This window comes from Periplaneta americana, chromosome 16 (assembly GCF_040183065.1).
Source record: "Periplaneta americana isolate PAMFEO1 chromosome 16, P.americana_PAMFEO1_priV1, whole genome shotgun sequence".
Classification (NCBI taxonomy): Eukaryota; Metazoa; Arthropoda; class Insecta; order Blattodea; family Blattidae; genus Periplaneta; species Periplaneta americana.
In genome coordinates, this window is record NC_091132.1 from 179,644,957 (window position 1) to 179,672,350 (window position 27,394).

Consider the following 27,394-nt stretch of genomic DNA (forward strand, 5'->3'; position numbering starts at 1 on the left):
AACATGTATAATTAATGAAAAATAGTCGCAGCATGGCATTAGCTATAATAATATTTCATTTCTAATGGTAATAATGTCATCAAACCACCTCAAGTTTTGTAGATTTCAATATCCAATACACAGCTGTACTCAGAAAATTATACACCACAGAATCAGACCTGTAAATTATTTTTAGTAACTTTTGAAGTTTTTAATAATCAATTGAATTTGAGCTCTAAATATGTCGGCATTCTTGCCTTCGAGTAATATTACTTATTGTAGTGTGTGTTATGTTTTATTCTGAAATGCAATTAGTTCTCAAAACTGACGACAGATGGATTTTGGGAAATAGGAAAGTGATGTAGGAAAATTGGCATTTCACTGAAAACTACTATTTTTCTGAAAAACTCTGAGTTCCAGGCTTCAAAATGAAGGGTCATTTATTAAAATGCGTTCAGCCGTTTTGCCGTAAATTCCATTACCAGTTCAAATTATATATATAGATTTGCAGAAAATAAGTAGTTACATGATTTTGTGAGAATATTATGTTTTATCTGAAATAAAATTGCGCTTTTACGCTTGAAACATCACATTCACAATTTTTAACTTTTCTTATCGTGTTTCATCACATGCAAGAAAAATATTTAATCACAAAGGTATCTGCGCCCTAGCTTTAAATGACACATGCAGAGAGTAAAAAGTAGTTCCTCTCAATATAGGACCTCAGATAAAGGCTTCTTCTCTTCTATATCTGCGTTACTTGTTTGTATAGCAAGTGGATCGCACTCAGGTTCCTTCTTGATTACGTCCATTACGACTGAAAAAGGAAATAAAGAATATTATATTAATATGCAGAAAGTGAGGTATTCAGATAGATTCACTAGCTTCGCAATAATAACTGGATATCTGTGCAGTGTGTGTATTTCTGTGGGGATGCGCCAGAAAACAAACAATTACCACAAATACAAACCAATGTGTACACGAGGACAGCTGAGCATGTGATTCTAGGTGCTAGTTGGGTTAATTTTTATAGGTTATTTTATGACGCTTTATCAACATCTCAGGTTATTTAGCGTCTGAATGAGAAGAAGGTAATAATACTGGTGAAATGAGTTCGAGGTCCATCACCGAAACTTACCCAGCATTTGCTCATATAGGGTAGAGGGAAAACCCCGGAAACACTTCAACCAGGTAACTTGCCCCGACAGGGATTCGAGCCTGGGCCACCTGGTTTCGCGGTCAGACGCAGTAACCGTTACTCCACAGGTGTGGACAGTGGGGTTAATATATCAGGGTATATGCATATGGGGATAACATATCCCTGGAATAATATATAGGCTGTCTCATTTATCTTGTACACCTACTTTAATATTATACAAAGGAAATAAAAGACAGATCCAAAACCTACATCAACACATAAACAAAATACACCCAAAGCTACACTACATATTAGAAATTGAAAACAACAAATCCATAAATTTTCTAGACATCACAATAACAAAAGTAGACAACAAATACAAATTCAAAATATACAGAAAAACAACAACAAACATACACAACACATCCAACCACCCTACACAACACAAACAAGCTGCATTCCGAACAATGGTACACAGACTACTCAACATACCAATGAACCAACAGGATTACAACGAAGAACTAAACACAATCAAATACATAGCACAAGAAAACGGATACAACCCCAACATAATAGACAACATAATACGTAAGACAAAACAAAACCACAAAAAATAGAAGAATACAACACAAACATAAGAACGCAAAAAATACATATCACACTAACATACGAAAACAAAAACACACACAAAATTGCAACCTCATTCAAGAAATTAAAATGCAACGTCACATACAGAACAAATAACACTCTACAAAAACATCTCAACACACAAACAACACAAACAAACAAATACAACCACACAGGCGTATACAAACTCAAATGCAACACCTGCAACAACTTCTACATAGGACAGACAGGCAGATCATTTCAAACACGTTACAAAGAACACATCACAGCCATAACAAAATTACAAAACACCTCCACATATGCAGAACACATCACAAATGCCAAACACACCTACAGAGACATCAACACAGACATGGAAATACTCCACATTCAAACAAAAAACCAAAAACTCAACACACTAGACCAAAATGAAATATACAGACACACGAAAACACACCCCAACGATAATCTCAACACACAACTCAATTTCAAAACACATACACCCTTTGACTCTACACTACGAACGCACACACACAGGAAACAAGGGGCGCCAAGACCAACAACGACCAGTTCCGAAGATGACCAAAAGTAGGTCGAAACATGTTAACAAGGTACGTTAAAATTTAACACAAGAAAGTTCTTATCATACATATTCCGAAGTAATACAGTGTTAAAAGTTGTGTAATCAAGATGTACCTATTATAACATTTTTGTTTGGATAGGTATTGGAATTTTTGTTTTTTAGCGTTATGTTAGAACGAGGGGCTAACATGAATGTGGAGATTTGGTGCATGTAACTACATTATGGTACAAGATACACGTGACGCCTTCAATTCTTCAAATAGCACTACATACTTTAATCATGTTACATTGATTACACACATTAAGACGAGGTCAAAATGTATCGCAATGTCACCTTCCTGATTAATAACAACAACACGAAACAAAAACGTACTTCCAATGTCATAACGTTATGCTTTGAGAGTCAAAGAAGATATTTCAAAGGGTGACCATTCACATTATGTCCTAATGCACATTCGAAGGCGTTCCCCGAAAGACACTATCACTACCCGGCATGTTGCTGGCTGAATGGACACACAAGCCTGTCGAATGCGTTGCTGCATGTCGTCTGGTGTTGTCAGAATGTTCTGGTACACACTGTTCCTCACAGGAAGAAGTCGAATGTCGACAGGTCCGGAGAACGTACAGGTCATTGTACGTGAATTGTGGCATCGACAGTTGTTGTGGTTTGTTTACATGTTAGACAGCGAACACACAACACACGACGTGTATGGACGTCAGTCGTCTTTCGTTTTGTGTAAGTTAATGCACAAGATGCATAGGGCACCACAACAAACGGCACATTCTGATGACATTCATTTTGCATTTTTTTGTTGTCAGTGGAACTAAGAGAACAGCTGTGTGATATCATCTGTGATTCTGACATTAAAACTAAATTTTTACACTCCGATATAAAAATCTATTGCATATCATTAACGCATGATTATCCTGGAGTTTCTCTCAGTAGTTACAATTATATTTCTATCGTGAAAAATGTCCATACATGAGTCTTTATACGTCGCGATCGGAACTCAATTGAATGAAATACAATTTATTCTACAGCCGTCACAGACACGCACTTGTTAGCGTCACTAAAACAGCTTCATTACTGCCTATACAGTACTGGTATGAAAACTCATGAACAGAGATAACCTGATTATATCGAAGCAGAGTGAGTATGAACCAAGTCCAAATACTGGACAAAGAAAGACGAAAAGCAGCTCAAAAGAAAGCTTCCATAATCTTGAAAAGAACAAATAAAAATACAAAACTGGATTAGAATGTGACAGAGAAGATTAGAAAGTCTCACAAAAGATACTCGAGAGTGTAAATCAAGGTGGCATTCCTGCTTACAAATTTCGACAAAGTTTGTCTTAAATGTCAACATTCTGTTAAAGGAATTCAGTTCCTTTTCGATTTGGCTGCACAAGAATTAAAATATAAAAGACACACTATGCAATATGACTTTAGGACATGACGAGACGCAAATTGTGTGGAATTTTTTTGCCACAGCTCATGGTAAAGGAGTAGCTGTTCGCATTCCAAGTCTACTGACGGTCTTCAGACATCCACTTAAAAATTGGCCAACATTTTGCTGAAAGAGGAAAGAAATTGATGGCTAAAACAAAAGTTTTACATGTCAAGCACTGAAATTGAGATGTACAAGTCTAATATTGAGCATATGGTAAAAGAAATTGTCATCCAAAATTTGAGACAGATTCACTATGTAAGGCCTGTAACACACTTTCAGACTTTTTGCCAGCGAGAAATGTGTTGCCAGAAAATTAAAAAATTGATAACATGGATTCAAACGGACGTCCACACAGTGGAAGAGATTTTCGTTCGAGGCAAACACCTCGCGTGAGTTTCTCGCTGGGATCGGTAGCTCAGCGAATTTTCTTGACACATTTATCAAAGATGTTTGACATTTATACTCTTTATGACGATTGAATGTAGAAAAAGATATCACAGGTGGCTATGAATTGTATTGCTTTTATTTGAAAATGAGGAAAGATGGCTGAAAATTGCAGTCAGAAACTTATCGAACTTGTATGATGTCACCCGTAGGCCTATTTATAGGATACACGGGATGAAAATTATAAAAACACGAAACAAGAAATCTGGAGACAAATATCAGATTATCTGAAAATAAATAGGACTATATTTTATTTTGATGAGATTTAATAGTACTGATTAAAGATTTGAAATAATGTATCTATATGTCTTCACGGTTTACCTAATTTTAATCAGAATATAGGAAAGAATTCTCTATCATATCATGAATGGCAAAAAAAAAAAAAATTGTCCATTGAATCTCAAATAACGCCTAAACGTATCATCATTCAAATCAAAACCAGTGTCCAAACTCGTGCTTATTTTCGTAAGCTACGATGTGATTTTCAGATATTTCTGGCTTTAATTTTAGGCCTACTTTCTCTTTTCATTAACAAAATATGTTCATATAACTCCATTCCATTTCCGCATCATCTGAATACTCACACTGAACATAAGAGTTCGTACGTAATTTGTAAAGTACAACAATATATTTAAAGGTTATATATTTGAGTACGACAATATACGTAAATACATAACCTATAATATTTCCCTCAACGAGTCATTACTATATTCAGAAAAATGCTTTCTGCATGAAGGCAGTGCATAGATGATCATAGCGAGGTGTGATCTGTGATAGAGGAAGGCTCTTCGCTTCTTTCGCTAGCGAAAACTCAAGTGTGTTACAGGCCTAAAGTGCGTTGCGCCATACACTGGTTAATTTTTTTATTTTATTGGGTTATTTTACGACGCTGTATCAACATCTAGATTATTTAGCGTCCGAATGATATGAAGGTGATAATGCCGGTGAAATGAGTCCGGGGTCCAGCCCCGAAAGTTACCCAGCATTTGCTCGTATTGGGTTGAGGGGAAACCTCGGAAAAACCTCAACCAGGTAACTTGCCCCGAACGGGATTCGAACCCGGGCCACCTGGTTTCACAGCCAGACGCGCTGACCGTTACTCCACAGGTGTGGACACATTGGTTAATGTCCAATTACTCCAAAGATGATGAATTCCTGGTCCACTATTTAAAAAGATTGAAACATGCTTTAGCATGAGATAAGTGTTCATGAAAAGAATCAGCTTGGAACTGAAATTAAACTTGACGATTGAATCCTTGTCTCATACAAACTCACAAGAGCAGAATCTATCATGTGACTCACCTTGGTACAGTTCAAGTTGCGTCGTTACAATAAAGGTAACAAAACGTTAACACGTTAGCTTAGTTTCGTTGTGTTAGTAAGCGTTAGTTAAGGTCAAATCAGGTTAGTTTATTTTATAATAGTTTCAGTATACAGATTCCTCGCTGACAATTATATCTTGAAATACTAAAAAGAGCAGATTTGTCTGTGTATGTCGAAAGCGCATCATCATGCTTACGAAAAGGCACTGTCAGTGCCAATAATTTATTTTGTGTGCATTTTGAATTTTGAAGTGAGAGGGAAAGGAAGGAATACGTGTTCTGAAATTAATCCAAAGAAAAATTCGAAAATCGTGGAGTGGTCATCCTTCAGAATTACTTTAAGTACAATGTAACAATAGTTTTAGGTTGTTCTGTGGAAAGTACATGCTTTGTATTCTACAGTGTACTCTTCGTAGAACGCAATATTCCTCAAGGGAAAAATGACGCCTCCTTTGGTATAGTTTTGTAGAATTACCCAAATGACAATCAACACCGCTCATTACATAATTTTAACAAAACACATGAATAGGCCTAATGCTGCAAGTTCTTAATGATCGCAATACCAATAAAACCTATATAAAATATAAATCACAAACTGGTGAGCGTGCAATAAATAATGAAAAAATATACGTACCGGTATCTTACGGAATAAATAACGGAGAACAAATTTATATATCTATATTTTCAACATAAAGTGCAGTTAAGAGATCTTGATATCTGTTCACATAGAAGGCCGTGACACACGGGTTACCGTGAGTTTTTTTTCAACGCTTCTTGCCTTTGCGCAGCAAAATGAGGGTCGAAGAAAAACGCAATTAGGTCAGCTGACTGCAAAATGGTGGACAATTAATATTGACATCTATTACTGCAGTAATAAATTTAACCTTAAAAGAACCGAACGTGTTAAATAATTTCGACCTCCATGATAATGCCATAGAATTATTATTATTAGACGATTTTAACAATAATAAACGTTGCTAAAGATCAAAACATGCATTCCGTCATCATGGATCGTGCAGCAAACTCGTAAAGCGGTGTTTTGATTTGCTGCACGGTGAAGCAAATGTAATAAAAGAACGGTCTTGGTGCAGCACTTTACGTCTTACTTAAAAAAAAAAAACGAACGATTTCTGGTTGAACTAGGCCTAACCCATTGTAGAACTTTATTCCGGTTGTTTGAACATTTAATATAAAACTGAAAACCTAGCAGTGTTGCCAATGCAGAGATTTTAGCTCTAAATCGTAAGGCTTCTATCTTTTTCCGGTGAAAATTTCTTTAAAACTTTAATCCCTCCTAAAGAGGAGATTTAGCGACTTTTCCTTTACCCTAGCAACAACAATGAAACTTCCTCTATACAAGCTGGCGACTTTGAAACTACTATTAAACAGATTATGAGCTTTCCTAAAATATATATATTTTTTTAATATGTCATTTTTAATTTTTATTTATTTATTTCGGGGTGCAATGACTAATGTAGTGTAAACCTTGTACATTAAATAAATCAATTTGAAATAAACTTTGCATACCTCCACTCAGTAATGTGTTTTGGAATAATATTCTGGGGAAATTCCACAGATAGAAACAGTATATTCCTACTACAAAAAAAGAGTAATTAGAATAACAGTAGGTGTCAAATCTAGGGAATCGTGTAGGACTATTTTTTAAAAATTACAAATAATGTCCAAGGCTTGTCAGTATATCTTTTCATTAATAATCTTCCTCGTATGTAATCGTAAAAACTTTGTAATTAATTCAACAGTTCACAGCATAAATACACGTCAAAAAATGACTTTCATACTCCATCAGAAAGTCTATTGTACTATAAAAAAGGAATGCGTTATATGCCAGTAAAAATTTTTAATAGCCTTCATACAGATATAAAAAATGAAGCTCAAAAGATAAGATTATTTTGGGTCTAATTAAAGAAGTACCGGTACCTAAATTCTCACACCCTCTATTCTGTAGGTGAATTCATGACATTCAACAACGCTTCATTAAATTGATACTAAAACTTTGTGTTGTACTGGTAGACTATATTGTAAATCTCTTCTGTATATATTTAAACTAGATATGACTATAAATTAAGAATTTATAGCAGTATTAAGTTTCTTTACTTTTTCGATATTATAGCTGTGAAGCAATATATGAATACCATGGAATGTTAATAAATACAATACAAAAAACATGTTTCAAATCAGAATTCGCATTTTCGAAATAATGTTTTAAATGTTGTGGAGTGACTCAATAGTAAATAGTGACAGTGACTAAACTGAACTTACTAGTGAAACAAATAATAATAATAATAATAATAATAATAATAATAATAATAATAATAATATTAAGTAGTGACTGTGAGCACAGAAAAATCAAGCATGTTAAGAAATACTGAAATATTACCTTACTGTACACAAATTATAACATTGTGATAGTATTAAAGTATTTCATATAGTTGTATAAATAAAAAGTACGTTAAAAATTTAACACTAGAAAGTTCTTATCATATATCAACACATAAACAAAATACACCCAAAGCTACACTACACATCAGAAATTGAAAACAACAAATCCATAAATTTTCTAGACATCACAATAACAAAAGTAGACAACAAACACACATTCAAAGTATACAGAAAACCCACAACAACACACACATACATACACAACACATCCAACCATCCCACACAACACAAACAAGCTGCATTCCGAACAATGGTACACAGACTACTCAACATACCAATGAACCAACAGGATTACAACGAAGAGCTAAACACAATCAAATACATAGCACAAGAAAACGGATACAACACTAACATAATAGACAACATAACACGTAAGACTAAACAAAACCACAAAAAACAGAAGAATACAACACAAACACAAGAACACAAAAAATACATCACGCTAACATACGAAAACAAAAACACATAAAATTGCAACCTCATTCAAGAAATTAAACTACAACATCGCATACAGAACAAATAACACTCTACAAAAACATCTCAACACACAAACAAACAAATACAACCATACAGGCGTATACAAACTCAAATGTAACACCTGCAACAACTTCTACATAGGACAGACAGGCAGATCATTTCAAACACGTTACAAAGAACTCATCACAGCCATAACAAAATTACAAAACACCTCCACATATGCAGACCACATCACAAATGCCAAGCACACCTACAGAGACATCAACACAGACATGGAAATACTCCACATTCAAACAAAAAACCAAAAACTCAACACACTAGACCAAAATGAAATATACAGACACACGAAAACACACCCCAACGATATTCTCAACACACAACTCAATTTCAAAACACATACACCCTTTGACTCTACACTACGAACGCACCCTCACAGGAAAGAAGAGGCGCCAAGACCAACAACGACCAGTTCTGAAGATGTCCCAAAATAGGTCGAACATGTTAACAAGGTACGTTAAAATTTAACACAAGTAAGTTCTTCTTATACATATTCCGAAGTGATACAGTGTTAAAAGTTGTGTAATCAAGATGTATAAAAAAAGAGCGATATTTTAATTGTTCGCTAAAAGCATAGGCCATAAGAACCCGTCAACAACTCTTAATGTTACAAAGTTACGTGCGACTGCTTAAGGGTTAAAATTGTTAGTATTAATCTTACATAATTCCGGTTACTGGCGCGAAGCATGTATAAAGAAAACCGATAAGAGTGCCCTTTAATAGTTATAAGAAACCGTGCGTGAGGACATCAGTGAATACAACGGACTTGACGTCACCTGCACCCTGCCGAATACATATTAAGATAAACTGTAGCTGTAGGAAAATCCTTACTATTTCACGAATAAATCGTAACACATGAGTACGACAAGGATGCCCTTCATCATCTACGCTACCAGTGAAACGTTTTCGATCACTATCACAAATATAGATATGTGGTTAAAACAGGGATTTCTTTTTGAAAATTCTATCATATCACAATGCAAGAGACAGAAAATATTTATTGTGTTGGTCTATTTAGTTTTTCCGCTGTGATGAAACTTTTAATAGGAACAGGAGCATCTTCCGCGGACCTCTGGAAAAAGAACTAAGGAATAGATTAGTGTAGTGCTTTATGTGGAGTGTCGCATTGTATGTGGCAGAAACATGGAAATTACGACGAAGTGAAGAGAAACGAATAAAAGTATTTGAAAAGTGGATATGGAGGACAATGGAGCATGTGAAGTGGACAGACAGAATAAGAAATGAAGTTGTGTTGGAAAGAGTGGGTGAAGAAAGAATGATGCTGAAGCTGATCAGAATGAGAAAAAGCAATTGGTTCGGTCACTGGCTCAGAAGAAACTGCCTACTGAGGGATGGAGTGAAAGGAATGGTGAACGGGAGAAAAGTTCTGGTCAGAAGACGACATCAGATGATAGACATTAAGATATATGAATCATATGCAGAGACTGAGGTAGGCAGAAAATAGGAAAGACTGGAAAATGCTGGGTTTGTAGTGAGAGACCTGGCAACGGGCAGAAAACATGTATGTAGGCATACGTGTATGTATGTATATATGTAGGTATATGTACAATTACATATATAATAGAGTCATCCTTCAGTTGAGTGTTGAAAACAGGGCAACAAAGATTTATAGGTTACAACAAAGACAGCAGTGAGTTCAATTTAGGTTGAAACTTAGTAGGATTCTCAATTTATCTGTCACTTGTATATTTCAACAATTTCGTTATACCGGTACAAAATTATGGACCATAAACCATTAAAATACACATGTCAGCGAATATAATAAATAAAGTTTTATACCTTTATTCTCCAAATATGAGTAATGTTACTTAGGTCATTCTACATTGTTTCAATTCAACTTATTTGGCCCTATGATATTTTTTGGATATTCACTTTATTCATGATATGATAGAGGATTCTTTGCTATATTCTGATCAAAATTACGTAAACTGTTAAGACATATAGATACATTATTTCAAATCTTTAATCATTAGTATTAAATCTCATCAAAATAAAATATAGCCCTATTTATTTTCACTTCATCTCATATTTGTCTCCAGATTTCTTCTTTAAATTCCTTTTTTTTTATAGTTTTCATCCCGTGTATCATATAAATAGGCCTATGGGTGACATCGTACAAGTTCGATAAGTTTCTGACTGCAATTATCAGCCATCTTTCCTCATTTTCAAATAAAAACAATACAATTCATCGCCACCTGCGATATCTTTTACCACATTCAATCGTCAAAAAGAGTATAAATGTCAAACATCTTTGATAAATGTGTCACGAAAATTCGATGTGCTACCGATTCCAGCGGGAAACTCGCGCCAGGTTTTTCCCTCGAACGAGAATCTCTTCCAATGTGTGGACGTCCATTTCAATCCATGTTAAAAATCTTTGAATTTTCTCGCATCTCATTTCTCGCTGGCGAAAACTCTGCAAGTGTGATACGGGCCTAAGGGAAGTATGTCACAAACAATAGCCAATATTTCCAAAACGAGGGGTCATTTGCCACCCTTACCATGTATGACTTTGAACAATACTTCTTGTACTTTCATCTCACATATCTTATTCCATTCGGTGATATACAGAGCGTGTCCTCTCCTTGTAAGCTAAGCTGTGTGCACACATTACGCAGTTCATAGCTCTCGCTGTAGTGTGTTACGGACTTAATTTGTAAATTAGTGAACTAGGGACCCAATGTCTGCTATACATTTTATTGTCGATATACCGCATTTGAATTTCTTGTTTTCTGTATGGTGGTGTACACACCCGTGGAGTAACGGTGAGCGCGTCTGGCTGCGAAACAAGGTGGCCCGGGTTCGAATCCCTGTTGGGGAAAGTTACCTGGTTGAGGCTTTTTCCGGGGGTTTCCCTCAACCCAATACGAGCAAATGCTGGGTAACTTTCGGTGCTGGACCCCGGACTCATTTCACCGGCATTATCACCTTCATATCGTTCAGGCGCTAAATAACCTACATGTTGATACAGCGTCGCAAAAAAACCTAATAAAACAAAAAAAATGTATGGTGATATGCATCGTACCTTAAACCTATTCGGGAACATTATCACTGCCCATCGACATCGCCTTCTCACCTGTATGTAAACATACATGCCTTTTGAGATTAGTCAGAGTTCCGGAACTCTTACCACAGAGATTGCACTTGTATGGCTTCTCGCGCAAATGTATTTTTAGAGACGCTGATACAACGAAGGATTTTCCACAAACATCGCATTCGAACGGCTTCTCCCTCGTGTGTGAGCAAACATGGCGTTTTAGATTTTCCAAATAAGAATAACGTCTACCACAATCATAACAATAATTGAACGTTTTATCGACGGGGTGTGTGCGTGAAACATGCCTTTTGAGAAGGACAGAGTTCGAATAGTATTTTTCACACACACTACAACTGCATTGCTTTTCAAGGGAAACTTTTTAAACAAATATTGCAATTGAATGGCTTCTCGCCTGTATGTCTCCTTGTATGCTCTTTGAGATATCCCGATTCGTAAAATTTTTTTCCACACACAACGCAACTGAATGGCCTCTGGCCCGTGTGCACGTTCGTATGTCTTCTCAGATTCTCCACTAGCGAGAAGTGTTTTCCACAGACATCGCAAATGAAAGGCGCTTCGCCCGTGTGAACACTTGCGTGCCTTTTGAGCTGCACTGGTCCTGAGAAACACTTTCCACAAACATCGCACCTGTGCAGCTCCTTGTCAGCAGGCTGCTGCTCATCTTGTGCGATATTGTCGCAGCAACCCGGCACTAGATTCTCACCAATAACTGCAATGCTGTGCAGAAGACGAGGTTTTAATATAAGCTATCTATTCTATACCGATAATAAATCTGTAACCGAAATTTTTCTGGTAATTTACGCATTACCAAAATTAATTGGCCCTAACATGTGTAATTAACCATCCTGAAACCGAAAATCGCTTTTTTGGAATTTTTGTTTGTCTGTCTGTCTGTCTGGATGTTTGTTACCTTTTCACGTGATAATGGCTGAACGGATTTCGATGAAAATTCAAATGTAAATTAAGTTCGTTGTAGCTTAAATTTTAGGCTATATGGCATTCAAAATACTTTATTTAAAAGGTTGTTTATAAGTGGGCCTGAATTAAATAAATCGAAATATCTCGCTTATTATTGATTTTTCTGAAAAATGTTACATTACACATCTCTCTTTAAAAATGATTTCCGATAAGTTTTATTCTATGCAAAATTTTCATAGGACTGATATTTAAGGATATACAAGACTTTTAAAATAACAATGTAACACATTTTCACCAACGCCTCAGATTATAGCGTTGTTGTTCATACAGTAACTCTATGAAAAATGCAGAAACATACCTTCAACATAATACGTAACAAAACACATCATTACCCATTAAGTATGTGCCAATCAGCGTAAACTCAGTAAACTTTAAATCCTGTAAATACCAGGTGAAAAGAAACATGTTTATAACTAATCTATTATAAAATAAGTAATATTAGTAAATAAATCTTGAAAACCAACAAGGTGAGTATATGCACGTACAAATTATACTGTAGCAGACATTCCGAATCTTCAACGAAACTGAATCATTTAACGGGATCGCAAAACAGATGTTTACAATGAACTTGAAAATCAACGGCATAACTTTATTGATATAGCAGGCGTGACCCAACAATTTGGCCAAAGGAGTTCGAGGTCCTACGCTGAATTCTGCTTCAAATGGCTGAGGGAAGACCCCGGAAAAAGCCCAACCAGGATTTGAACCAGGATCCGGTCATTACGCTGTCCGTCATCCCACGGTGTAGAGTGCAAATGCAGTGAACTGAGTACTCTAGCTTCCTGCAAATTGTAACCGTTTTGTTCCGCTTTACATTTGCACAGTCAGCTACGTAGACTACTTCTAGATATTTAATCATTTTTCTTAATCACTAATATATACTGCATTAGTACGTTTTGTGAACATTGTGATATTTCTCTCACTCTTCTTGCACTTGTGCTTTTTGTATAAGTATCTGTAATTTTTATTTCAATTTTTTATTTGCCTCTTCTTTCTGCATTTGTTTCTTGTATATGTCTATTTGTATTCTTGAGCTGTAGTGGTAGAGAAGGCCTGATGGCAAATCCGCCAGATTAAATAGATCAAAAAGTAAATGAAGGTGTGAATAAATGAATAAATAAATAAGTAAATAATTAAAACGAAGAAATAACTAAGTAAATAAAAATAAGTTGTTAAATAATTAATAAACACATAAATAAGTAAATAAATAAACAAAATAACGCGCTAGAACATGAAATGCTTACACAAGACAGAAGTCCTGTTGCATGTATCACTGTCTGAAGTAAAGAAAGAGTAGCAACACATCTTGGTATACTATTTATGTATTAGTAAGCAAACTGAATTCTAATAAATATTATTCAATTTCTATTTGCCAGTATTTAATACTCGTCAAGATATAAAATAATAGGCCTAATCTCCTTTTGTAATATAAATGTAGGGAATAATAATATCTTAAAGATAGAAGATGTGAAAACGTTCGCATCTTTTATTGTATCGGTATTTCAACGTACTCGTGCGCTTGCGTATTGTCGTGCCGACGTCATCAACAATGGCCGACAGAAACGACAAGACGGATCGTTTCCATGGAAACACTGTGGTTTGCTTTTCTCGGAAGAATAGTTCGGTATGTCCGGAATGCGATCTGCGTTTCTTTTGATGAAGAAGGGAGGCTATCCCTTCACGGGGGCAGCTGCATTTGCTGGGGGCTCTCGTATGGGAGCCTTCCAGACGGCGGGAAGACCTGCGTATGCGGTTGGACCGCGGAAGGAAGGACCTGCGGGTGCGGAAGGCGGGCCCCGTTTTTCGTTCGGTAAGCCCGATTTGGTCAAAATTGTGGGGATCGTTGGGGCGATAGGGCTGGGGGGCTACTACCTCTGGAGTAGCGGCAGTCCAGGGGACAGGAGGGGTGCCTCCACGCCCCCTGAGCCTGTCCCTCCGCCTTCATCGCCTCAGCCTTCCCCAACACACCCCCGGTACTGTACAAAATTCAAATACTTTTATGCTCCCCCCTGCACTGAAATACACCCACAACAAGTGAGACGACGATCACGCCGCTCACGCCGCACACACCCACCGCCATCTTCTCCGCCTAATCCAGTACCGCCACTACCCCCGCCACCCACCCATGGTATTCTCAGGGATCCTGAGAAAGACCAGGGGGCCGACCGTCCGCGCCCGAGGGTCACGTTTGACCTTCCTCCTGAGGACCCTCAGGAGGAAGCGATGGCGGGAACTTCTACAGCGGGCGGCCTAGGCACTGACACTACCCCACCACACAATACAGACGATAGTCCTCCCCAGTCAAGTCGGCAGCATGAGTCCAGTACGGACAGTGACAACTCTGACTCGGGCATTATGTCGGAGGAAAAGAGACCCTTTGAACCCTTTCGACTTTGGAAAAAAACCCCGAACGAGGAAGCTTTGGAAAAAGTTTTCGAGTATTCTAGAAAACCGTCTGAACGGAAGTAGGGGAACACTTCCGCGGCTGCGGTCCTGGATCCAAATTCTGGTCGACCTGGTTGGCGAGTTGGTATAGCGCTGGCCTTCTCTGCCCAAGGTTGCGGGTTCGATCCCGGGCCAGGTCGATGGCATTTAAGTGTGCTTAAATGCGACAGGCTCATGTCAGTAGATTTACTGGCATGTAAAAGAACTCCTGCGGGACAAAATTCCGGCACACCGGCGACGCTGATATAACCTCTGAAGTTGCGAGCGTCGTTAAATAAAAAACATAACATTTTATACAGTCGACCTGGTTGGCGAGTTGGTATAGCGCTGGCCATCTCTGCACAAGGTTGCGGATTCGATCCCGGGCCAGGTCGATGGCATTTAAGTGTGCTTAAATGCGACAGGCTCATGTCAGTAGATTTACTGGCATGTAAAAGAACTCCTGCGGGACAAAATTCCGGCACACCGGCGACGCTGATATCCCCTCCTTTTGCGAGCGTCGTTAAATAAAAAACAACATTTAGGCCTATATATTGTCGACCTGGTTGGCGAGTTGGTATAGCGCTGGCCTTCTCTGCCCAAGGTTGCGGATTCGAACCCGGGCCAGGTCGATGGCATTTAAGTGTGCTTAAATGCGACAGGCTCATGTCAGTAGATTTACTGGCATGTAAAAGAACTCCTGTGGGACAAAATTCCGGCACACCGGCGACGCTGATATAACCCCTGCTTTTGCGAGCGTCGTTAAATAAAACCAAATTTTCTAAAAATAAAAAATAAAAAAAAATAAAAAAAATTAAAAATAAATAAAAAATTAAAAAAAAAATAAAAAAATTGCAAACCACAAAAATTTAATGCACTGCCCAATGGTAGGGAGGTTGGGAAGGGCAGGGCGGAACTCGACATGCAGCCACCTCCACGTGGTGAGTTCTGGGTTGTTTCAGTTCATATGGAATGAAACAAGCGAAGAGCTGCATCTCAACTGTGAAAGGTGCTACAAAAATTCATACAAGGTGGAAAATGTTCAATAACAGAAAGTTCACGCACTAAATGCTTAAGATTAAATAACAGAAGCTTCCTTCTCCATTTCTTTATATTTAATTAGTAAGAAATCGATTTTGTTTCTAGGAAAGGTCGCTATATCGCAGTCAATTCAGTAGCAGTTGCAACAGACGGCAACACTCTTCCCTGCAGCACAGATGGCAGTCACGAGGAGATCGCCCTCACACCCTGTACCCGCCGTGCTGTGGCTTAAGATGAATGTAACAAAAACATTATCGTCGTTGTTCCTACAATATCTCCTATGTGCAAAATATAATTTTTTCAGTAGGAAGAATAAACACATTTATTAGTGGAATTTTGTTCATTTATTTATTCCACACATTTAAATAACATCTCTGTGCAGTCAGACTACATAACTGATAACAATAATCTACGCTTAATAAGCCAGCGTGTCACAACTACAAAAATATATGCTTAATATTCACATAGGAGATTACATGTTCCTCTACTTTACATGGGAGGAATTGCATTGCATAGGCTACAATATAACAAGCGGTAGTAACGCGTATACAGTTACAATGAGACTGACAAATTGAGTTTAATTAAACAATTTAAATTGTTCAAAGTGTATCATTTTTTTGGCTTATCCGCTCTTCTACTTTGTGTGTCCTCAATTTCATAGCTCTCCGTATATAAATATTAGAGATATTTATCTTTAGTTGGTACTATTCTAATACACATTTCTATTGTGACGAGAAACGACCAGTAGATTTTATCCAGTGTCCTCTCATTCAATGTAAACTTGTTCTGCTTTAAAACTCCAAGTTGAGAAATTAAAAAATCTGTAGTTTGAAGTGATCCCTATTCGAGGTAGGATGCAGAAAGACTGGAAAACAGTCTCTAATGTCGGCTTTAGAAATAGTAAATGTCATGTGGCACGTATGGGCGAATCCAGAAATGCATATAGAGTGTTAGTGGGAGGGCGCAGAGAAAAAGACATTCGGGAATGCCGAAACGTAGATGGAAGGATAATATTAAAATGGATTTGAGGGAGATGGAATATAACAGAGACTGGATTAATCTCGCACAGGAGAGGGAGAGATAGCGGGCTTATTTGAGGGCGACAATGAACCTCCGGGTTCCTTCAAAGCCGTAAGTAAGTATATAGGTCATGTTACATGTTTGATCATTGAATGAGCAGGCAGTATAAGCATCTGACAAAGACAGTACGCACATTTACCCTACATTTCCTACTTTGATTTTTTTATTGCAAAACAAAATTTTGGCTATAAGTAAACTTAAGGTGAATTCAATGTTGCGACTGGAGTATCTACAATTTAGCCATTCATTGCAAAGTATCGGCTCAAGTAGGTAATCTAAAAACCTGGTGTTATTTTTCAGAGCAAAGACATGCTACAACGTGAATAATTTTGTATGTATGTATTTTCAAATGGTACCGGTATTAAAAACTAGTTTTACATAATTCGCATACACAAATCTCTCTGTTGTTTATAAAATGAAATTAAAAATTGTAATACCAGGATCAAATTCTAGCGAGGAATAGATAGACAAAAACATAGAAAAGTCACAATATACATACTTTGTAGACTAACATTTAAACACCATAATAAGATATTTAACAAGTAGGATACATAAAGATGAAAAAAATAATATGTTATAATTTGAGATAAGTTATATAATAATTTCAGAATTAAGAAAAGATTATGTTGAGAAGGAAGATGGATTATATTATTATTATTATTATTATTATTATTATTATTATTATTATTATTATTATTATTATTAGCTCAGTTGGTAGAGCAGCTGGCTACGGACTGAAAGATCCGAGGTTCGATGCTAGGTGGTGACAGGATTTTTTCTCGTTGCCAAACTTTCAGAACGGCCCCGAGGTTCACTCAGCCTCCTATAAAATTGAGTACCGGGTCTTTCCCGGGGGTAAAAGGCGGTCAGAGCGTTGTGCCGACCACACCACCTCATTCTAGTGCCGAGGTCATGGAAAGCATGGGGCTCTACCTCCATGCTCCGCAATTGCCTTCATGGCATGTTAGGGGGTACCTTTACCTTTATTATTATTATTATTATTATTACTATTATTATTATTATTATTATTATTATTATTATTAACGTCATTAGCAGCAAATCATATAGATATTTTAACGAAAATATAAAATTGACAGAAATGATATAATGTACTTAGAGAACAAATAAACTTGTTTTAAAATATATGATACATAATTTAAACTAGGGAACTCTGTCCTATGACTATTTGAATCAGGAATCGAAAATTTCATTGCTACAAGACGGCAATTCTAGCTGAAGTTTTATTATCGAATAATATAGACATGGGCCATTATTTGCACTACAGGTATGTACAGTTGTCAAAAGAAAAAGTGGCCGCTCTCCAGAAGCAAAGTTCCCTTCGGGTATCTTCGCTACAATTCGGAGACAGGCGATGTTACATGTTGTTGTACCACGTTACCTGATATCTACAGTTATAATTCAAGTATTCTTTGTGTTACTTAATAGCGTAATGGTAGCGTTCCTGCCTCTTATCCGTGAGGTCCTGCGTTCGAATACAACCAAGTGCTTTTTATGTTCTTTTTTGTATTGTTTTTAAGACAGAGATACAAAACATACTTCATTGCTCCTTTCTCTTTTTATGATTATTTTAGTAATTAACATCAGGTTCATGAATGTGTTATGTCATGACATTATCATTATTTATTATGACATTATGGCTGCAAATGTGACGTTACACAGGGAGGTCAGACCTGGCAATCGAGCACAGCCGTCGCTTTAAACTTAGTTATGGTGACAAAGATTGCGCGATTTTTGTTTTAATCTACGCGAAAGAAATATGCAATAGAATGCCGGGCTGTGTTATGTATGGCTACAACAGCCACTCGAAGAAAACGAAATGAACCAACATAAGATACTACGGATTTCCGAAGGACAATGACATAGCGACTAGCGAGCTCGAGGATCACTGTCGAAGGGCGGACAAGTTCAATTTATAAGACGCTAAATTACGATTTTTAAAACAAGGATGTCTGTTCTGACATTACAATAACTTCATAAAAGTAATACACTTGTTAAAGTCTTTTCACAGCAGTAGAAACATTTGAATGTATGCATTTACAAATATATTGCATATTATGGATGTGGAATTAATAATAATGATTATTATTATTATTATTATTATTATTATTATTATTATTAATGTTATTTTGTTGTGCTTGTCCATTAATTTATTTTCACCTTCAGTGCACACAGTCCGTATAGGTCAGTTTCTATCTGATACTTTTCCAATTTACTGCGGGCTAACTTCGCTTTAGAATATGCCATTAGGAAAGTTCAGGATTACAGGCAGGGTTTGGAATTGAACGGGTTACATCAGCTTCTTGTCTTTGCGTATGACGTGAATATGTTAGGAGAAAATCCACAAACGGTTAGGGAAAACACGGAAATTTTACTTGAAGCAAGTAAAGCGATCGGTTTAGGAGTAATTTCCCGAAAAGACAAAGTATATGATTATGTCTTGTGGTACCAGAATATTGTACGAAATGGAAATATACAAATTGGAGATTTATCCTTCGAAGGGGTGGAAAAATTCAAATATCTTGGAGCAACAGTAACAAATATAAATGACACTCGGGAGGAAATTAAACGCAGAATAAATATGGGAAATGCGTGTTATTATTCGGTTGAGAAGCTTTTATCATCTAGTCTGCTGTCAAAAAATCAGAAAGTTAGAATTTATAAAACAGTTATATTACCGGTTGTACTGTATGGTTGTGAAAATTGGACTCTCACTCTGAGAGAGAACCATAGGTTAAGGGTGTATGAGAATAAGGTGCTTAGGAAAATATTTGGGACTAAGAGGGATGAAGTTACAGGAGAATGGAGAAAGTTACACAACGCAGAACTGCACGCATTGTATTCTTCACCTGACATCATTAGGAACATTAAATCCAGACGTTTGAGATGGGCAGGGCATGTAGCACGTATGGGCGAATCCAGAAATGCATATAGAGTGTTAGTTGGGAGACCGGAAGGAAAAAGACCTTTGGGGAGACAGAGACGTAGATGGGAGGATAATATTAAAATGGATTTGAGGGAGGTGGGTTATGTTGATAGAGACTGGATTAATTTTGCTCAGGATAGGGACCAATGGCTGGCTTATGTGAGGGCGGCAATGAACCTCCGGGTTCCTTAAAAGCCATTTGTAAGTAAGTAAGTGCACAGAGTTCTTGCTGTATCGTCAGCATATTATCATTGTTAATAATTATAATGTCCCGTAACAAATATTTATTTTCATCAACGATGCCTTAGAGTAACATAATCAAGATCAGAACCGCCTCAATGTAATGCTTTACTGAAGGCAAGGCTGGATATTGGCCCCAGCGTGACGTCATCTGTTTAGGTGAGAGGGTTCGATAGCTGCGCACCGCCTTGCCAGTATTCTTCCACCATGGGACATACATAAGTGTTCTGCCCATGGGCACGTCTTTCACTGCAAACCCAGCATTCTCCAATCTTTTCTATTTTCTGCCATCCTCTTAGTCTCCGCACATAATCCACATATCTTAATGTCGTCTATTATTTCATTTCTTCTGCCCGAACCCTTCTCCCGTTCACCATTCCTTCCAGTGCATCCCTCAGTAGGCAGTTTCTTCTCAACCAGTGACCCAACCAATTCCTTTTTCTCTTTCTAATCAGTTTCACCATCATTCTTTCTTCATCCACTTTATCCAACACAGCTGCATTTCTTATTCTGTCTGTTCACTTCACACGTTTCATTTTTCTCCACATCCACATTTCAAATGCTTCTATTCGTTTCTCTTCATTTCATCGTAATGTCCACGTTTTTTCCTCACACAGTGCCACACTCCACACAAACACTTCACTAGTCTATTCCTTAGTTCTTTTTCCAAAAGTCCCCGGAAGTTGCTCCTTTTTCTGTTAAAAGCTTCCTTTGCTCATCTTTGCGATTTTTCTTGGGAAGGATAGATGCGCTAACTTACCGTTGCTTTCCGCACACCACTGTCTCTTTCGAATCTTAACAGATCACAGGGGCCCAAGCGTGGCGGTGAGAGAGTGGATTTGACTAATTGGGCCCTCCGGACTTCACCGAAATTCACCGCAAGGGTTAAATATTAGTTCTATCAGGATTTTTGACCTGATCAGAACCGGGAAATCCCAATTAGCCTTTGCCCCCCGCATCCTGGATGAACTTGCACAAATCGTCAGAAAATGTTTCTTTACTTGTGCCCTCGTAGTTCAGTTGGAAAAACGTCGGCATTTACATGTAAACGTCTGAGTTTCAATTCCTCGTCACTGCTTTTCATGTTATTGTGTTTGAAGATAGTATAATATAATATAAAAAGAAAAAACTAACACCAGTATTATGCAACTGTATTGTTCCAAACCTAATATTAAATGTATCTTATTTATGTCGCTTAAGAACGATAACAGAATATAAATGTTAACTTGAATATTATTTATATCGCTAACAACGATAACAGAATATCAATAACTTCAATATTATTTATACAGGAACACTAAAGTACGATAACAATATAAATGGTAAATATCGGTTTGTTTAATTAATATAAGATATTATACAATATATAATTAATTATTTAAGGCGGTCTTGGAACTGTGTGGAGGATTGTTGAACTTCATTACTAGAAGGGGTGGGAGTGAAGTATATTCGAAAACTCAGGTGCAATAAAAATTGAAGTAAAAATAAAATGATGTCCCTGTAGTAAACCATTCGATGTGTAGATTTAAGGTTCAATTAAGTAACAATTATATTTCATGGGTTTGAGCTACAAAATTAATTAGGTTTTCATCAAAGACATTTCATTTAAGAATATTTATATATTTGGTTAATACTAAAAACATTAAATTCGGAATAGATCAAGTTTGTTGAAACGAATTGAGTAAATCACAAAATTTATCAGGAACACGCGTAACTTATTCCTGAGTTCGTTGTGCGCAAGAAAGTGGCTTGTATTCAGACTGTTAAGAATATATTTTTCTTTAGAGAGCCGATCACTGAGAATCAAACCGTAACCCGTCTCCACCTACGCTGCTTATGAAATTTATGCCCAACCAACATCTACACAAGCGATTCACATATTTCCGGGTAGGTGAATCTAATCAGGACGCGAAGTCTAAAAACAAATTTGCTGTTGAAGTTGTTGTTCGCACTAAGAACAATCTATCAGGTAGAAAAATAATGCAATGTAAAGTAATGACAAAGATTATTTTCTCACTCCTCTATACATAGCAATATAGCTGTAAGAGAAATAGGCCTACAACTAGCAACGGTCTGTTTTTTGTTCCGAGCGTGTTGGTACTTTGCTGGATTCCGTTTGCAAGCAGTGGGTTATATACCTCTATTTGATATTGCTTTTATTTATGTTTACTTAATTATTAGTCTTCTTACTTTATTAATACTTAAATTGCAACGGCGAAATAAATATACTCCCATGAAGAACACATCTATGCAACGAATATTGGAAACGTGTCGTTGCTCTATTTCATTTCGAAAATTGTTTCCATAGTAACATCAGAACAATGCGTTTAGGTTACAATGATAAGCAGTGTTAATGCGGAGCTTCTCCAACCGCTCCACAGTGGTCTAGAATGCAAATTTAGCGGGACATGTTAACAACTTTTCAGCTACCTAACAGATTTTTATGAAATTTTACACAGTAGTTACTGGTAGCATATATATTTTGTATGCATGCTCTCGTTACGTTGGTATAAGGGGAACTACCCCTTATAGGGGGGCGCATTTGGACAAAATTAGAAACTTTTCCCTAACTGACAGATTTTTATGAAATTTTATAAAGCAGTTACAAGTAGCATATATGTTTTGTATACAAGCTGTGATTACGTTCGTATAAGAGGAACTACCCCTTATAGGGGGCGCAATTAGACAAAATTAGTAACTTTTCTCATATTTAAACGATTTTTATGAAATTTTACACCGCAGTTACAGGTAGCATATATGTTTAGTATACAACTATAGTTACGTTGATATAAGGGGAACCACCCCTTATAGTGGGGGCGCAATTAGACAAAATTAGTAACTTTTCTCCTATTTAACAGATTTTTATGAAATTTTACAAAGTAGTTACAGATAGCACGTATGTTTTGTATACAACCTCTCGGTACGGTTGTATAAGGGGATCTACCCCTTATAGGGGGGCGCAATTAAACACGATTAGTAACTTCTCTCCTATTTGATAGAATTGTATGTGATTTTACAAAACAGTTACAAGGAACATATATGTTTTGTAGACAAGTTCTGATTTCGTTCGTATAAGGGGAACTACTCCTTATAGGGGGCGCAATTAGACAAAATTAGTAACTTTTCTCCTATTTAACAGATTTTTATGAAATTTTACAAAGTAGTTACAGGTAGCATGTATGTTTTGTATACAAGCTCGCAATACGTTGGTCAAAGTGTAACTACCAGTTATAGGGGGGCGCAATTAGACAAAATTAGTAACTTTTGTCCTATCTAACAGATTTTTATGAAATTTTATACAGTAGTTACACTTAGTACATTTGTTTTGTGTACAAACTCTGTTCAAGTTTATATGAACAAAAGTGCCCCTTACAGTGGGATGCATTTAGACAAAATCTTATGGGGGGGGGGAAATATAACATTTTAGGTACTATTGCATCTTTTGGACACTCGGAAAGCTTATTTGGTACATAATTAACAAGCATTCACCTTGAATTCCCTGAATTATACTGCGGTAGTACATTCGGTTCACAGATATTGAAATAACTGCAACCGAGAAAAATTGCACTACTGCACCTCGAAAGAATAGTGCTCATAAATTAGTACTTCCGCAAATCTGCGCACCTTAAGACTAGATTTAAAATAGAGGTAAACAGTGGAGGAAGTGAAAAAAAAAAAATATTTTTGGACGAACCAAAGGCTTTTTTTTTTCTCCACCTTAGCAAAGTCTGCACTCAATGGTTATATTTATATTTTGTCCCGTGTCCAATCATGCTAATTTGACATGCTATAATAACATTAAATGTAACACAAACAAACAGTGTTACATACCTAAAGAACTACTTGACATGTTGGTACCAAATATGAATGGACTCGACCACTTACAACTGAGTTACAGCACAAGGAAAACGGCAGACTCGCGGCGCTTGCTGAGTAAGAATGCTGGGTGGCGAAATGTGGCATGTTACCGGCTTCTTATCTCGCTATGCAGCCACCTCCGCTGATTAAGATTATCAATTCAGTGTTACTCAGTTACATAGGAAAAATAATTTAAGGGTTTAATTTCATTTTTTTACACGTCATATTTCTCCATTTGTCCTCCTAAATATGGATTTTAGACCACTGTGGCCTCCAATATCTCGCTGCATCTCTACTAAGAATAACAACACACATCAAACAATAAACGCTTATATTTCTGAGCATTTACACGTATCCACAAATTTAACGCTTATTTGAATGAACCGGTGCAACACTCCCCAACGCACCTTTGTGCGTAATTTGATTTATGTGCTGCTACGTGTGACCCTGATTGGTGCAAGAAAATATGTTTCGAGTTGTTTCTGACCTCTGTTGGTTAGTATTAAAAGATGGTTTTCTTGCCGCTGCTTTGTGGCACAGATGTTCTAACTCGCTCACTTAGGCCCGATTGTATAAACCATTTAATCTTAGATCAGAGGTTAAATTGATCCTTGTTTCAGCTGAACTTGGAATTTTGTGTTGTATAAAGTCTAATCTGTGATTAATTTGTCTCAAACTAAAGTCAACTTTGACTGTAGAAATTTCTCCGATTAAGTTAGATGATCCAAGTTCAGTTATTTCTTTTCTGTTTGAAATATACGAGTGACAGATTGTGCAAATAAAATATCCATTATTATTAATATTAATAGATACGATAGGTACATTTATATATATTTCTTGTCTTAATACACAAACAATCTTATATTTTATAAGGCCATATCGTGTTCAGCAGTATCAAATAACATAACCTATAATTATATTATGTTTATAACAACCATTAATTATTAATGGATATGATAGGTACATTCATAAATTTTCAATTAACTGTATTACTAAACGAAAATTGTCATTTTATAAAGCTTTATTATGTTTAGCAGTATCAAACACCATAACATGATAGCAACTCGGAAAACAGTCAACCTTCTTCTTATTGTCTGCCATTATTTACATTGCACAAAAAACCAGTGTCTCCAACAGAGTTTACGGAAAGTCGTCAAAATGTAGTTGTAAAGTCGCTAGATTTCTCATTATCTACAAATAAAGATTAAATTTTGTCACTATGGAGTGCTAAAAAGGTCACAAAATCCCTATTTAGGCAATATAAAAGTTAAAAGAAATTGTTGTTGAAAAAGAGTTAAAGTCGCTAGATTGGCAACACTGAACGCACCTGAATAACATGGTCCGCGCATCACGTATTTCACCTTTTTTATGCGATGTTGCCAAATCCTTTTCACGCGAACTTAGATTGCATTTGAACCTATGTAATTTGATCGCAGAAACATTTTATACAAGAGAAGAAGTGTCTGAACTCGGTTCACTTTTCGATCTGCGATCAAAGTTGATCTTTAGTAAGGGAGTTTTATACAATTGGGCCTTAGCGTCTGAATGAGATGACGATAATAATGCCGGTGAAATGATTCGGGGTCCAGCACCGATAGTTACCCAGCATTTGCTCATATTGGGTTGAGGGAAAACGCCGGAAAAACCTCAACCAGGGAACTTACCCCGACCGGAAATCGAACCCGGGCTACCTGGTTTCGCGGCCAGACGCGCTAACAATTACTCCACAGGTGTGGATGTTACGAACGGCGATGGACAGGTATGTTTTAATTAGTATGTGATTAGACAACATCGTGTGTTGTGCATCATGGAATGTGTGTGCATAAAGTAGAAACACATAAGCCTCCTCTCTTTCAGTTTTCAGGATTAAGTCTTTCATAAGGAGTGGAACTCTCGCCTGAAAAACGAGACAGGAGTCGTGAGAGAGAGAGAGAGAGAGAGAAATGAAAATAATAGAAATAAAAGAAACTGAAAAGTGAATTTAGGCGTTCAACATAAGAGAGTGCACAGAGAAAATGCGATTCCAAGAATACAACTTCGGCCACCATGCGAGTCCCAAAACCAGTACTGGAATACGTTAAATCAGAGGCTGAATTTTTTTTGGGATATGGAAAGCCATCTTGTCCACAACACGTACTTGTTTCAGGCAATAAAAATGTAAGCAAAAACAAATCGTAGGCAAACATTGTAGAGACTTACGTGTAGGGTTAGTTCTAATACTGTGGTCTTAGAAATTTCTATGACTATTCTATTATTTTTGTGCGAGATCGTGCATATTTGTTTGTTTTCAGCACTGAACCAATACGCGGTAAGTGTGAAATTCCACATTCAGTATTCCCAACGTAACACACACAACAATTTCCCTCTTCTTACCGCTTAAGCGCGACATTCATTTTACTGCTTTAGGCTTTTAACATATTATTTTTAGAGACGTTTAACATAGTAATAATTATAAATTGGAAACTTACCACTGCAATTTCTCCTAAATTACAGTGTTAATTATTGTTTTTAAATATTTGCCAAAATTAAGCAAAGTCTACTATTCCACGAAACTTATTGCATTCCTGATAAAAGTAGCATTAAGGAAGCCGTGAAAAAATCAACAAGATTCCAGATGCGGATGTTATTACTGCAATATGTTATATAAATAATATTGTTAAACATATTAAAATGAAAAATAAATCATTACATAACCTTACCGTTTGTTTTAAGTTCGCATTTATAGACTGGGGGAAAAAAAAAGACAGTCTTATATCACAGCCTGCTGGAGTACAGTAAACGCAGAAAACATTTTATAGCAACAATGCTGAAGAAAATTATTTTGGTTTTCCGAAGTTGCCGTCATTAAACAGAAACCAACATTGAGATTTCATTGCAACTAATTAGAAATTCCTCTTTCAGGTATGCAATAAATGATCTTCGCACAAAAAATGTACGATACACGAGCGGTATGTTTGTTTTCATGTTCTCGGAAATTAAAAAAGATCAACTACGTTTCGCTTTTTCAATCTTTTCCTCGACCATGAAAACGTCAACATACCGCTCTTGTAACGCATATTACTATTGTAACTTCCAATACAAGTACGTGAAGAAAAGGAAATCGCGACGAATTGTGTTCTTTATGCATACGGTGGAAGTAAAAGGAGTCAAACAAACGTATGAAAACGCATGTTCGCTTCTTCAAAGACTGCATCCCAGCTGTAACGGAATGTAGACTATCCGGAAGCAGATTAAA

At 36.7% G+C, this 27,394-nt stretch overlaps 1 protein-coding gene across 2 annotated transcripts in view; it reads right to left on the reverse strand.

The window, feature by feature from the left end:
* Nucleotides 1-27,394, reverse strand: part of LOC138692106 (gastrula zinc finger protein XlCGF28.1-like) — a 62,790-nt gene that overhangs the window by 11,881 nt on the left and 23,515 nt on the right. The window contains exons 1-2 of one of the 2 annotated variants that reach the window (XM_069815056.1): nucleotides 6,156-6,252; nucleotides 702-796 (exon numbers count right to left, since the gene is read on the reverse strand). The exons of the other annotated variant lie outside the window; for it this stretch is intronic. Of the exons in view, the coding sequence (XP_069671157.1) occupies nucleotides 702-791 (90 nt within the window). The 5' untranslated portion in view covers nucleotides 792-796; nucleotides 6,156-6,252. Of the gene's footprint in view, nucleotides 1-701; nucleotides 797-6,155; nucleotides 6,253-27,394 lie in introns of those variants that run through there. 2 annotated transcript variants of the gene reach the window in all.